The sequence below is a fragment of the Oculina patagonica genome, chromosome 14, assembly GCF_052425735.1.
Source record: "Oculina patagonica isolate OP01 chromosome 14, crgOcupat, whole genome shotgun sequence".
NCBI classification, from domain to species: Eukaryota; Metazoa; Cnidaria; class Anthozoa; order Scleractinia; family Oculinidae; genus Oculina; species Oculina patagonica.
In genome coordinates this window covers 17,201,422-17,214,031 of record NC_135771.1, presented here as the reverse complement: position 1 = coordinate 17,214,031, position 12,610 = coordinate 17,201,422, and the positions used below count along the sequence as shown (strand labels likewise).

The window sequence follows — 12,610 nt, the reverse complement described above, 5'->3', positions numbered from 1 at the left end:
CTTTCTAGATATTGTAAAGAGTTCCTCTATTTTTGCTGCTGCAAGCCTAATTTTGAAGATATAAGAATTGGATTCGTTTTCCAAATAAAATAATATTCAACTGTAGTTTTACGACCTATGTTCTCGACGTGAATTAATGATTTTGTCTGACAAACTCCAGTAATACTAACTGGTATTGACTTGTTATTCTAGAAATATGATTTTTATAAACCTGTGTACAACTCGAGACGAAAAAATGTTTCGAGCCACATATGTGGAGATACAGTATATTAAGGCTGGGGCTCACGTGAAATCCGTTTTTTCACCGTTTAATGTGGGTTTAATGCGAATATCACATTAGCGTTTCAAGCAATCCACAAACTCTGCTCATTTCACAAATCTGTGTTTTTCGGTGTTTTGTGAATTTTTTTGGTGAATTTTGGGGATTTTTGGGAAGAGATCGTTTGAGAAATAAGAAATATTGAAATTTAGTGTGATTTATAATTAAAATTTGAAGTTAAAAATTAGTAAATGGACACCAAAAAAAAGTCCCCAGACAACCTGGAGTGCTCTTGCACGGGGGTCAACTGTCTGGTGGTGTTTCAAAAACAATTTTCTTTCTCCTTTCCTTTCTTAAACCTCCTAAAACTTCACTCGCCGTGAGAGAACAACATGTAGCTGAATTCATGCTCTTTGAGAAGTATTCCGAATGAAAACTGAAACACCAGGAAAACGAAATGTGCACATTGTGTAGCAATGACAGATACTATTATGCGCAGAAATAACACATTGTGCTCAAACCTGGCTGAACTGTGCAAGATAAGTAATGTTCAATGTGATAAGGCATTGGCTGAAGGGAAGTGCAAATGGATAGCCGCTGTAATGGAAATTTTACTGTAGAATTACTGACTTGTATAGTAAATAACGAAAAACCAGTCGAAACAGAAAGCTCAACCCATGGCTCAAAAGTGTAGTCATCATTTCATCATTGTTATTTTGAAGGAGATCTGCTTTTAGCTGATAAAGATTAATTTACATTTTATTTGGATTCGGACTTCTAGAACGGTAAGTACAGTTAGTTTTACCCAGGATTTGATCGAAAGAACTGCCTGGTTTTTTTTCTTTAAAATAATTTGTCATCGCAAAAAGGACAGGAGTATTTGAACTATAAAAAACTATAAGTGTCAAAAGTAATACTCGACAAATTTAAAATTTTTAATTCGTTGAGATTCTAGGCCTGGTAAACCTTACCATACATTTTATAGAAAAAATAATGGTAAAGTAATTGTAAAGCTACAGCAAAACTAGTAGATATATAGTATTACCTCTGAGCTGAACGAAGCATTCTTTTTGAGTTGACTTTTAATACATAATGGTAATAGGACTGAGTGGAGTCCAATTCGGTCTGTAATCATACGAGTGATAAACAAAATCGGACGACCGCGAAGCGGAAGTCCGATTTGTTTAATCACGAGTATGATTACAGACAGAATTGGACGACACGAAGTCCTGTTACCAATTAATCAAAACTATGACAAAATTTGAGAAACAAACTAACCTTTAGTCAAATGGTTTAACGTTTTTATAAAAACTGAAAAACATAACAGTTTACTCAACAAAATGCACAACAACAGCGCGCGCAAAATGACGCGTACTGTCCAATTACACAGGCATGACGCGTAAACTGTCCTATTACACTGTCCAATTACAAGCATGACGCGTACACTGTCCTATTAGTGCTCAAATCGGGCTGCTGATAACCAATCACCGATCGAAAATTTTGTTATAGTTTTGATTAAGGTAGAAATACTGAATAAGGGATTAAACGTCTTTATTATCAACTGTTAATTTAAAGAAGAACGCTCCTTGATATCATGACGACTATGTTAAAATCTTCCATCTTATGTATTTGTTTCACAAACTATCGTAAGAATTACTTTATTTAGTAAGAAGTATATCTTGTGAACAATATGGTTTTGTATTGTACTTTATTATATAAACATCAGTGAAATACCAGGAAATCTTTCGCACGAAAAAATCATATCTTCACACGTGAAAATAAAATGTTATTTTCACATGTAAAGATATCGATTTCGGAACATTTTATGGCAAGTTTGCCCTGTTTCAATGCTTAATGAGCCAAAGAAAATCGATATTAAGTCGAAACATCCTCGCATCTTCCTCGGAAATCTTCGGATATCTTCGGAAATTTTCGGAAAAGTTCGGAAAATGTTCGGAAACATTTGTACGACCTTCGGACAACATTTTGAAAATCTTCGGAAATCTTCGGAAAATCGTCAAAAACATCGTAAGTAGTAGGTTTATATAATAAACAGAATATTACATGGTTGCTTGGAGATATGAAGTTTATCTTCTCGTGTTCAAATCCATTTGAACACTCGAAGATAAATTTCATATCTCCGCGCAACCATGTAATATCCTCTATATATTTTTATTTTTACTGAACCACGATTTGAAGTATTTCTTTTTTTCTGGCTTGCCCCCCTTAATTTGTCTGTCAATGCTACCTGCTATGTGTAAGAATTTTTTAAATAAGGTTGCTTTGAATATATTTGTTTATTTTGATTTAAGATTGGAACAACTTAAGCTATCCGTGTTTCAGTTTAGTAGCATGATGTTAGAGGTTAAAACTCGGCCTAAATATTCGTAAGCAAGCCTCGATCTGACGATTTCCTGTTATCTTTCAGTTCGTTCAGTTCGGTCAGTTTCGTTCCTGTTATAAAATGAAGTGCTGTTGCTTTTCTAATTTTTCCACACTGTAAAAGGAAAGTGGTGAGTACAACCTTGAATTGACTTTCCTTGGTCTATTTTTTCTACGAAACAATAGTTGAGTATGTTATTTGTTGATTTCAACAAATGGTTGGACTTTATAATAAAATATATATTAAATGGTAATCAATTGAGCGACTTTGATTGCAAATAATTTTGCATCATAAAGCGACATTTCGCCAGCTTTCTAAATATTTCACTTTTTAAGGCAAACGAATCGGAAAACCGTGGTGTTTTGACAACTTGTAACATTTTTAAAAATGAAACGACGCTGTTATTTTTAGTTTTGTAGACATCAGTATTTCCATAGATCTTCTGGATCTTCCAGTTACAACAATTTTTTAAGTTTCGAGGACATGTTTCGATGAATCTTGCAGATCGTCAAATACAATGGATTGACAAAATATTAGAATTTAAAGTAATAGTAACAATGCAAAGAATATTCGTGTAGTATTTGAGTTGTCCTTAGCATTTACCTTTGTCTCTCAATAAAAACAAAAAGGTATAGGGGATTTAGATTTTGTAGGCAAGGCAAACTTAATTCAACTGTTAGTTTAACACCAGTATACTGTCAGTATGATGTTAGAGGTTAAAACATAGCCATGGATGAACTTAGAAAATATCAATAAACCGGTGCCAAATTTTGCAGGCAAATATCCTGCTGTAAATTGACGCTGCCTCTTTTGTTTTATTTTTACATAGTGATCTGGAGAAGCGGAGAGTACAACCCCGCTTTGATTTGCACTTAGAAGAGCGAAAGAACTCCTGAAACTCTTTGGTGAGTGTGTGTAAACGTAGAAATACTACAAACAAATTCAGAGTAGAAAAAGTGAGATAAGCTCATTTACGGTCAACCGTTTTCTGGTATTCAGCTTATACCGTGCAAAGCACTAATGAGTGATTGTCCTTCTTTAGGGAATATCGCTGTTAGTAGTTAGTTGTTGGCCAGATTGTGTTGGATTTCTTTTTGTTTTTGACGCCTCAAAATAACGGTAAGAATAGTTAGTTTAAGCGAGATGATTTATAAGATATTGTAAATTCGATCATATCGTTTAATATTTTTTTTCTTGTGCCTGTGAGAAATTTTAAAAAGTATGATAGATCATTGTCCGTATTAATGGAAGACCGCTGTTAGGCTGTTACTAAACGAGATTGAGTTGGATTTCATTCTCTTGTTTGCACATCCCAGATAACAGTTGGTATAGTAAGTTTAGCGAAGAAACGTCTTTATTCTTATCTGACGTAAGATAGGATTGTACAAAATCGACGAAGGAACAGTTTAAATGTTTGGTGCAGAAACGTACACTTTAGGTGGAAATCTCTGGGGACTTTCGGTTTTGTGTGTCGAACCTCGTCTGTAGTTTTTCTTTTTTTTTTCTCGTTTGTGGCTTTCCGTTAAACGTTTGCACTTCCATCTGAGTCCGAGATTGTCAATCTTGAAACATTCTTTTTTGTGCGTTTATCTTCGTCTGTGACTTTGTATTTGTGTTTTTCTTTGTCTGTGCCTTTCAGTATTTCGTGTTATCTTTGTCGAGGTTTCGTCTGTGACTTTCAGTTTTGCACGTTTATCTTGACTTCATTTTGTACGTTTATCTTCGTCTGTGACTTTCAGTTTCGTACATTAATCTTGACGTTTGTGACTTGTAATTTTTTTGGTTTATATTCGTCTGTGGCTTTCAGTATTTCGTGTTATATTCGTCGAGGTTTGTGCGTTTATCGTCGCCTGTGACTTTCAGTTTTGTGAGTTTTTTTAAGTCTGTGACTTGCAGTTTTCAGTTAAAATTGCGTGTTAAAATTCGTCTGTGAAATCGTTTACTCAGTTTTTGATTTTATCTTCACCCGTGGCTTTAAATTTTATAATTTTATCTTCCTTTGTAAATCTGAGTTTTGTTCGTCTTGATATTCTCATGGAGTTACAGATTAAAGAATTGAATTATTAAAGGTATCCATATGTCTTGAATAAACCTTTGGTGATTTTTCTGCTATCCTATAGACAAAGAGGCTGTCGCTGTTTGTATTGATTCTACCAAGCGAAAGAGGAGTCGTGAGTACAATCTTGATTTCATTTTGATTTACACTCAGGCAGGGGACACGGCTCTTAAGTTTACAATTGGTTATTTTTCAACAAGATGATTTAGCTTTGTAGTAAAAAAAAAATATTTACCCTGTACGCAAATCATACGAACGATTTCTTTCAATAAAGCACAGCTCTATTTCACTTTATCTAAAACAATTACCTTAGAGGATTTGGATGATGATAGCATGTCAAACGTTGCTATATCTACTGCCATATATATGCAAGTCCGGATAGCCACATGTTAAAAAAGTTACATAATTTATCATATTTTTACTACTCATTCAGTTGCCAATCTTACTGTGTTTAAAAAGGATTCTAGTCGAAATCAAATGCTGATGCAAGGAAGAAAACAGAAAATTCCCGGTCGGATTTTAGTACTAGTAGGATTCTTAGAACGCTACACTTGCACGTTTAAGACAAAATTTAATTTAAAATATGCAGCGAAAACACAAAAAAGTCAGGTAATTCTTTGTTTTGACTTATCTTGGAATGTTAAACCATCATCCAGGTTTTAGGATGAATTTTTCTACTGTAGCGAAAGACTCAGTATAACTCAAACTTATAAGAGGTGAATACTTTTTGTCTGGTCCTGGTAACTTAGTATTTAAGCGCTTTATTCTAAGAATAGATCTTGGAAGGTGAGAATAGCTATTTAAAGCCCTTCATTTCTCAAAACTTCCATTTTCATTCCAGCAGACAGCACTTGTAAGCTACTTGCTGAGAGCAGTTTTGACTGCAAACGTTTAGATTTCAGTCCTTTTTGCCATTTCTAAGCTATGTCAAGAACTCCCTGAAACAGCAATAGTTTAATTAAATCCGATGCAGTTTGCCATAAAAGGTGGTAAATAGTAATAGATAGTGAGATTAACGATTTTTTTTTTCAATCAGCTACAAATGCATAAACTGCAGGCTTCATGCCAAATTTGTTTCCAAAATTGTTTCCATTTTTATTCCCTTTTTACTCTGACAGAAGTGTTTGACATGAACAACACAGACGAAGTTCTACAAGCCATCTCTATCGGCCTAATTGTTGCCTACTTCCTTCTTAACACAAGTCGGGTACTAAAGGCCATCGAGTTATGCAAGGAATGCTTGTTCATCTTGAAAAACAAAGCGAGCATAAAAGACGAGAAAATAGCCAAATGGTTCTTCAGGAAGATAACCTTTACAATGAGGAAGTCGTATGACCTTATCGATGATAACGCAAATTCAATTAAATGTGTAGAAAAAATTCTTCACATTTGCCGTGAATGTGGTGAAAGACACGAAGAATGTGAGCTAAGCATAGAATTAGGACAAATGTATTGTAGCCAAAGTAAATACATAGAAGCAAAAGAACTCTATGAGAAAGCGCTCCTAATCAGTAAAGACGTTGGAAACAGAAAACATGAAGCAGCATGTTACTGTGAGATTGGAACAGTCTATCAATCAGTTGGCGAATTTCGAAAGGCAAAAGAACATTACGATAAAGCACTTGCGATCTTCAAGGAAATAGGCGACAGAAATGGAGAGGCCTCCAGGGACCACCTGGCTCCAGAAGCCACCTGCTACTTAAACCTTGGAACTGTGTATCAATCATTTGGAGAATATGAGAAGGCTAGAGAACATTACGAGAAAGCACTTGCGATCCTAAAAGAGATTGTTGACAGACATGGAGAAGCCAGCTGTTACTTGAACCTTGGAACTGTGTATCGATCAGTTGGCGAATATGAGAAGGCTAGAGAACATCACGGGAAAGCACTGGCTATCCTAAAAGAGATTGGTGACAGACATGGAGAAGCTAGCTGTTACGTAAACCTTGGAACTGTGTATCACTCAGTTGGCGAATACGAGAAGGCTAGAAAACATCTCGAGAAAGCACTGCCTATCCTGAAAGAGATTGGTGACAGACGTGGAGAAGCCAAATGTTACTTGAACCTTGGAAATGTGTATCAATCAGTTGGCGAATATGAGAAGGCTAGAGAACATCAGGAGAAAGCACTAGCTATCCTAAAAGAGATTGGGGACAGAAATGGTGAAGCCAACTGTTACTTGAACCTTGGAAATGTGTATCAATCAGTTGGCGAATATGAGAAGGCTAGAAAACATTACCAAAAAGCACTGGCTATGCTAAAAGAGATTGGTGACAGAAATGGAGAAGCCGCCTGTTACGTAAACCTTGGAACTGTGTATCAATCAGTTGGCGAATATGAGAAGGCTAGAGAACATCACGAGAAAGCACTGCCTATCTTAAAAGAGATTGGTGACAGATATGGCGAAGCCAGCTGTTACATAAACCTTGGAACTGTGCATCAATCAGTTGGAGAATATGAGAAGGCTATACAAAATCAAGAGAAAGCACTTGCGATCAAAAAAGAGATTGGTGACAAAAATGGAGAAGCCACCTGTTACGAAAACCTTGGAATTGTGTATCGATCAGTTGGCGAATATGAGAAAGCTAGGGAACATTACGAGGAAGAACTGGCTATCCTAAAAGAGATTGGTGACAGAAATAGAGAAGCCACTTGTTACGGAAGCCTTGGAACTGTGTATCGATCAGTTGGCGAATATGAGAAAGCTAGAGAACATTACGAGGAAGCAATGGCTATCCTGAAAGAGATTGGTGACAGACATGGAGAAGCCACTTGTTACGGAAACCTTGGAACTGTGTATGGATCAGTTGGCGAATACGAGAAGGCTAGAGAACATCAAGAGAAAGTACTGCCTATCCTAAAAGAGATTGATGACAGACATGGAGAAGCCAGGTGTTACGGAAACCTTGGAACTGTGTATCAATCAGTTGGAGAATATGAGAAGGCTAGAGAACATCACGAGAAAGCACTGGCCACCCTAAAAGAGATTGGTGACAGATATGGAGAAGCCACCTGTTACTTAAACCTTGGAACTGTGTATCAATCAGTTGGCGAATATGAGAAGGCTAGGGAACATTTCGAAAAAGCACTGGCTTTACTAAAAGAGATTGGTGACAGATATGGACAAGCCAACTGTTACTTAAACCTTGGAAAAGTGTATGGATCAGTTGGCGAATATGAGAAGGCTAGAGAACATCTCGAGAAAGCACTGCCTATCCGAAAAGAGATTGGAGACAGACATGGAGAAGCCACCTGTTACGAAAGCCTTGGAACTGTGTATGGATCAGTTGGCGAATATGAGAAGGCTAGAGAACATGTCGATAAAGCACTTGCAATCCATAGAAAAATTGGTGACAGAAGCGGAGTAGTTTCGTCTTTCCGAAACGTCGCATCTTTATTTCTCTTTGTTGGTAAATATGCCGAAGCCAACAAAAATTATCGGAAAGGATTATTGATCGCAACCCGAATTGGAGCCAGGAAAGAAGAGGCGAGCTATTACAGAATTCAAGGAAATGTTTGTGCATCTGTTCGTAGAGATGTCGAGGCTAAAGAGTACTACGACAAATCACTTGCGATTAGTAAAGAAATTGGAGACAGGGCAGGAGAGGCTTACAGTTGCTTAACTTTAGGAACTTTGTTTTGCAAACTTGGTGAATATGACAAGGCGGAAGAATATCTTAAAAAGGGACATGCAATAAGCGAAGAGATTGGAGATGTCGAGGGACAGTTACTATCGCTATGTAGACTTGCACGTGTTAGATTAATAGAAGGAAAGATCCAGGAAGCTATCTCGTATTTCCAGTCAGCTATTAAAAAATGCGAGGAACTGCGCTTTTTTCTCCGAGACAACGATCAGTTTAAAATATCTTTCGGCGATCGCCATATTCGTTCCTACCGGCAACTCAGTGCATTGCTTTGTGAAGCGGGAAATCCAAATGAAGCTCTGTATGTTACTGAGCTTGGCCGGGCCAGTGCTCTAGCAGATTTAATGTCAGCTCAATACTCTGCAGAGAAGCAAATCTCAACTGATCCTCAAACGTGGGCTGGTATTGAACAGGTCATGGACAACGAAAGGAACTGTACTTGTTTGTACGTGTCTTATTTTTGTTACAGGATGTTTTTGTGGATTGTCAAAGCAAGTGGAGTCACACATTTTCGATGGATACAAGGAAAGGAACTAATTGCTCAAGAAGGATTAAAAGGAAATTTAGACGAATTTTTTGCTAGCAAAAACTTTAGAGGTTTTGGCATTTCACCAAAGGAGCTTTGTGAAGACCGATCTTTAGATTGTTTACAAGCAGAATCCGAATCATGCGAGGAAGGCAGTCATAAAGGTTTGAGATTTGGATTGGAAGATATAGAAAATCCTGGACCCAAGATGAATCTTCCTCTTTGTTACAAACTGATCATCGCTCCTGTGGTGGACCTACTTGACGGTCAAGAAATCATCATTGTTCCTGATCGTTCTCTATACAACATTCCCTTTGCCGCGTTACCTGATAAAAAGGAGAAGTGTTTATCAGAGACTTTCAGAATCCGCATCATTCCTTCTTTGACGACTCTCCAGCTCATTCATGACAGTCCTGCAGATTATCACAGTCAGACTGGCGCACTGATAGTGGGGAATCCTGAGGTTGGTGAGGTCCGTTTCAAACGACTTCTTACGACCATTTCGCGACTACCGTGTGCAGAAAACGAAGCCAAGATGGTAGGAAAAATGCTGGGAGTTAAGCCTTTGCTAGGACAAGAAGCAACTAAGCAGGCAGTACTCGAAATGATAAATGCAGTAAGTCTGATACATATTGCTGCACACGGTGACGCAGAGAAAGGAGAAATTGCCCTTGCACCGGCTGATCGTGTTCCCAACTGGACACCTCGAGAAGAAGACTACTTATTGACAATGGCTGACATTTCAAAAGTTCAACTTCGAGCTAAACTGGTAGTACTTAGCTGTTGTCACAGCGCTCGTGGACGCATCAGAGCCGAGGGAGCTGTCGGAATTGCTCGGGCATTCTTAGGATCTGGTGCACGCTCAGTGTTGGTTGCACTGTGGCCCCTAGAAGACGGTGCAACAGAGCGGTTGATGAGTCGTTTCTACAAACACCTTGTCATGGGAAAAAGTACCAGTGAATCTCTTCACGAGGCCATGAAGTGGATGAGATGTAACGGCTATTCTCACGTGAGCGACTGGGCACCTTTTATACTAATTGGAGATAACGTGACATTCGATTTCGAAAACCAAGGTAAGTTTTCTAGATAATTTACAATCTAACAATTTTTCAAAGGGTCGATACTTTCTACATGAGGTTACTTACAGTCGTAAGGTCTGCATAGACATTTGTTTTACTAGTTGTAGCAATTTTTTCTGATATAAAATCGATCAGGTCCTTCACTGCCATCAAATTTTCTTTTAGTTTTAAAGTTTGTTGTATGGTTTTCCAAATCGGATTTCGTTGGGCTACCACTGTGCCTGTTAAGAATATATACCATAATAGTCTTAACCTGTAATTCAACGTACACCATTTTTCCAAAAAAAGAAGAAAGACAATGGTTTTCTTATCGTGAGACGTATGTGTTTTACTACATGAACAAATAATGTAACTTATTCTTGGTAATATCTTTTATAACGGAATGATTTAACTGCGTTTGCTATTAGCAAATGATCAGATTGAAGGTTAGTTAATGGTTATACATTTTGTGTTTATTTGTCTGTTCTATCTTTCAGGTTTTTTGGTTGCACGGAAAGATGAAAACACCAGATGAGTAAGAGATCCAATCACCTCAAGTGACTATTTTCGCGGTAGCGATGAGTTTTAAATAATGGCATAACTTGACCAGTAGCTCTCAGTAGCTTTCTTTGTAAAAAAAAAAAACATTCTCAAGGAGGAGGATTATCTGTCGAAATATTACACGTAGAACGTTAACATTTTGTTAAATATTTACTTTATAACGCAATAAGACAGCCGTTCTCTGTCAAGCATTCGACAGTTTTTATAGAAGACAATTTTTTTAAGCGAAGGAATAGTTAAAAATTTGTCACGTACTGTTAGATTTCCTGTAATATGCTTGTGGCTATAATTTGTGAATAATTTTTTTATATTATTTAATTACTTAGCATTGTAGAAGCTCTTCGAGGGAGCGTATAGGACTCAAATAATTACTAGTTTGAGCGAGAAAGCCCTTAGTACGTAAGACATTCGGCATCAAGAATTTTGGATGACGAGATCAAGTGCTCCTTATTTTTGTTACAAGGAAACATGTAATGGCCGGTTTTCTCTTGAAACAAGCACAAGCACAAGGATAAGCAAAAGCGCATAAGATGAACGAACACAGTCATTTTTTTATACTGTCCTAAAGTGGCATAAGCATAAGCACAAGAAAAACAAAATTGGTTGTGTATCCTGTGCTTATGATGTTGCTTATGCATTTCACACCAGAACAGCATATGAAGAATGAGTGTGCTCGTTCTTGTTATACGCTTATGCTAATTCTTGTGCTGGTGCCTATACCCAGAGAAAACCAGCCTTAAGTCTACAACCGGCTTAATCGAGAAATCAAAATTTCTACAAGTATGTCTTGTTAAATTTGTACAAAATGCACCAGAAAAAAAACTTAGTAACAGAATGATAAGGGAAAGTAGGCGTTTAATAGAAAGTAAAATAGTGTCAGAAACTACAAGTATTTGCATTAGGGTTGACACAAAAGTTAGGTACTTCGGTCCAAGTGCGATCAAGTTCCTTTCAACGCAATTGTTTCGTTTTTTGAATAGTTTGATATCCCTCATTTAACCAAGTATCTTAATAGTTTTGTGTCCTGCGTACAAATCTTGTGCATAGGGTAAGCAAGGTTAAATAAAAAAAATTAAGGAAAGTAAATGCAACTGTCTTCGTACGTGTATTGTACTGTATGTGTTCTAAGGGTAATATTTAATTTAGTGTAGCAAAAAATATGATAACAAATATAAAAACGTGAACTTGTTTTATGTACAGGAAACCTATCGTTGAATTGCTGGAAGTTTCTATAATTACAGAAGATTTTGTTCAATGTTAATTCGAAATACACGCAGTAGTAGGAAAATCACACCGATTTCTTGCCTTTTGATCGGTATCGCCAGAAATTCACGTGTTTTGCTCCGTTTAACCTTAAAAATGTATCATTTCTGGGGAAAAAAGGACTAAAACAAATGCAGGGTCAAAAATTCGATTTTCACTGCTTTGTTCTCAACCAAGTTAAGAAAAGTAATCTTTACGTTTCATATATAAAGCTATGGACTTCTAATTTTTTACCCCCGACAAAAGTATTCTTATTGTAATCAGTCGAAAACGAAACTCTCATAAATAGAAATAGGAGATGTCATATGGGTGGGTGATGACGTAAGATCATTAAGAGGAAATCCCTTCATTATCATTCATAATAAAAATGCGCTAACACGAAATGTCCATTAGTATCACACCGGTCTACTGCTGTCAATGTGCTTATGGTGAAAAAGAGAAAACGGTTAAACATGAAAATTATTAACATTTAAGTGTGTTATAAGTTCCTCTTCGAGAATTAACAGTGTTGTTCGATTATAGCAGTTTACACTTGAGTGTCAAAAGTAATTCGGATTTGCTTTGGTTTCGCATTACTAGGCTTGGTTAGGGCTTTCCACAAGTTGCTCGGCAACTTTTTGGCAACTTTTCATGTTTCGAGCAACTTTTTCCCCTTCGAGCAACTTTTTTCCTCTCGAGCAACTTCTTGCATTTTGAGCAATTTCCAGACCGAAGATCTTCGAAGATTATCCGAGTATTGTTCAAAGGCCATGCGATCGTTTCCGAAGATTTACGAAGTTTGACGAAGATTTTCGAGAAACGCCTGAAGACGTTTCAACTTTCGGCTCATTCTGCATTAAAACATTACAAAAACTCCTCAG

General features: G+C 37.0%; 1 protein-coding gene across 1 annotated transcript; it reads left to right on the top strand.

Moving 5' to 3' along the window:
- Positions 1 to 4,730: 4,730 nt before the first annotated feature.
- Positions 4,731 to 11,561, top strand: LOC144638599 (uncharacterized). The gene is made up of 3 exons (XM_078497787.1): positions 4,731 to 4,813; positions 5,817 to 9,941; positions 10,424 to 11,561. Exons 2-3 carry the CDS (start codon positions 5,828 to 5,830, stop codon positions 10,459 to 10,461), a joined length of 4,152 nt encoding a protein of 1,383 aa, XP_078353913.1. The 5' UTR covers positions 4,731 to 4,813; positions 5,817 to 5,827; the 3' UTR covers positions 10,462 to 11,561.
- The last annotated feature ends 1,049 nt before the right edge of the window (positions 11,562 to 12,610 follow it).

Bases quoted from the DNA above. Each gene is read 5' to 3' on its own strand.
- LOC144638599 (XM_078497787.1), top strand. From the start codon at position 5,828: ATGAACAACACAGACGAAGTTCTACAAGCCATCTCTATCGGCCTAATT. The intron at 9,942-10,423 runs GTAAGTTTTCTA...TCTATCTTTCAG, and splicing joins ATTCGATTTCGAAAACCAAG to GTTTTTTGGTTGCACGGAAA.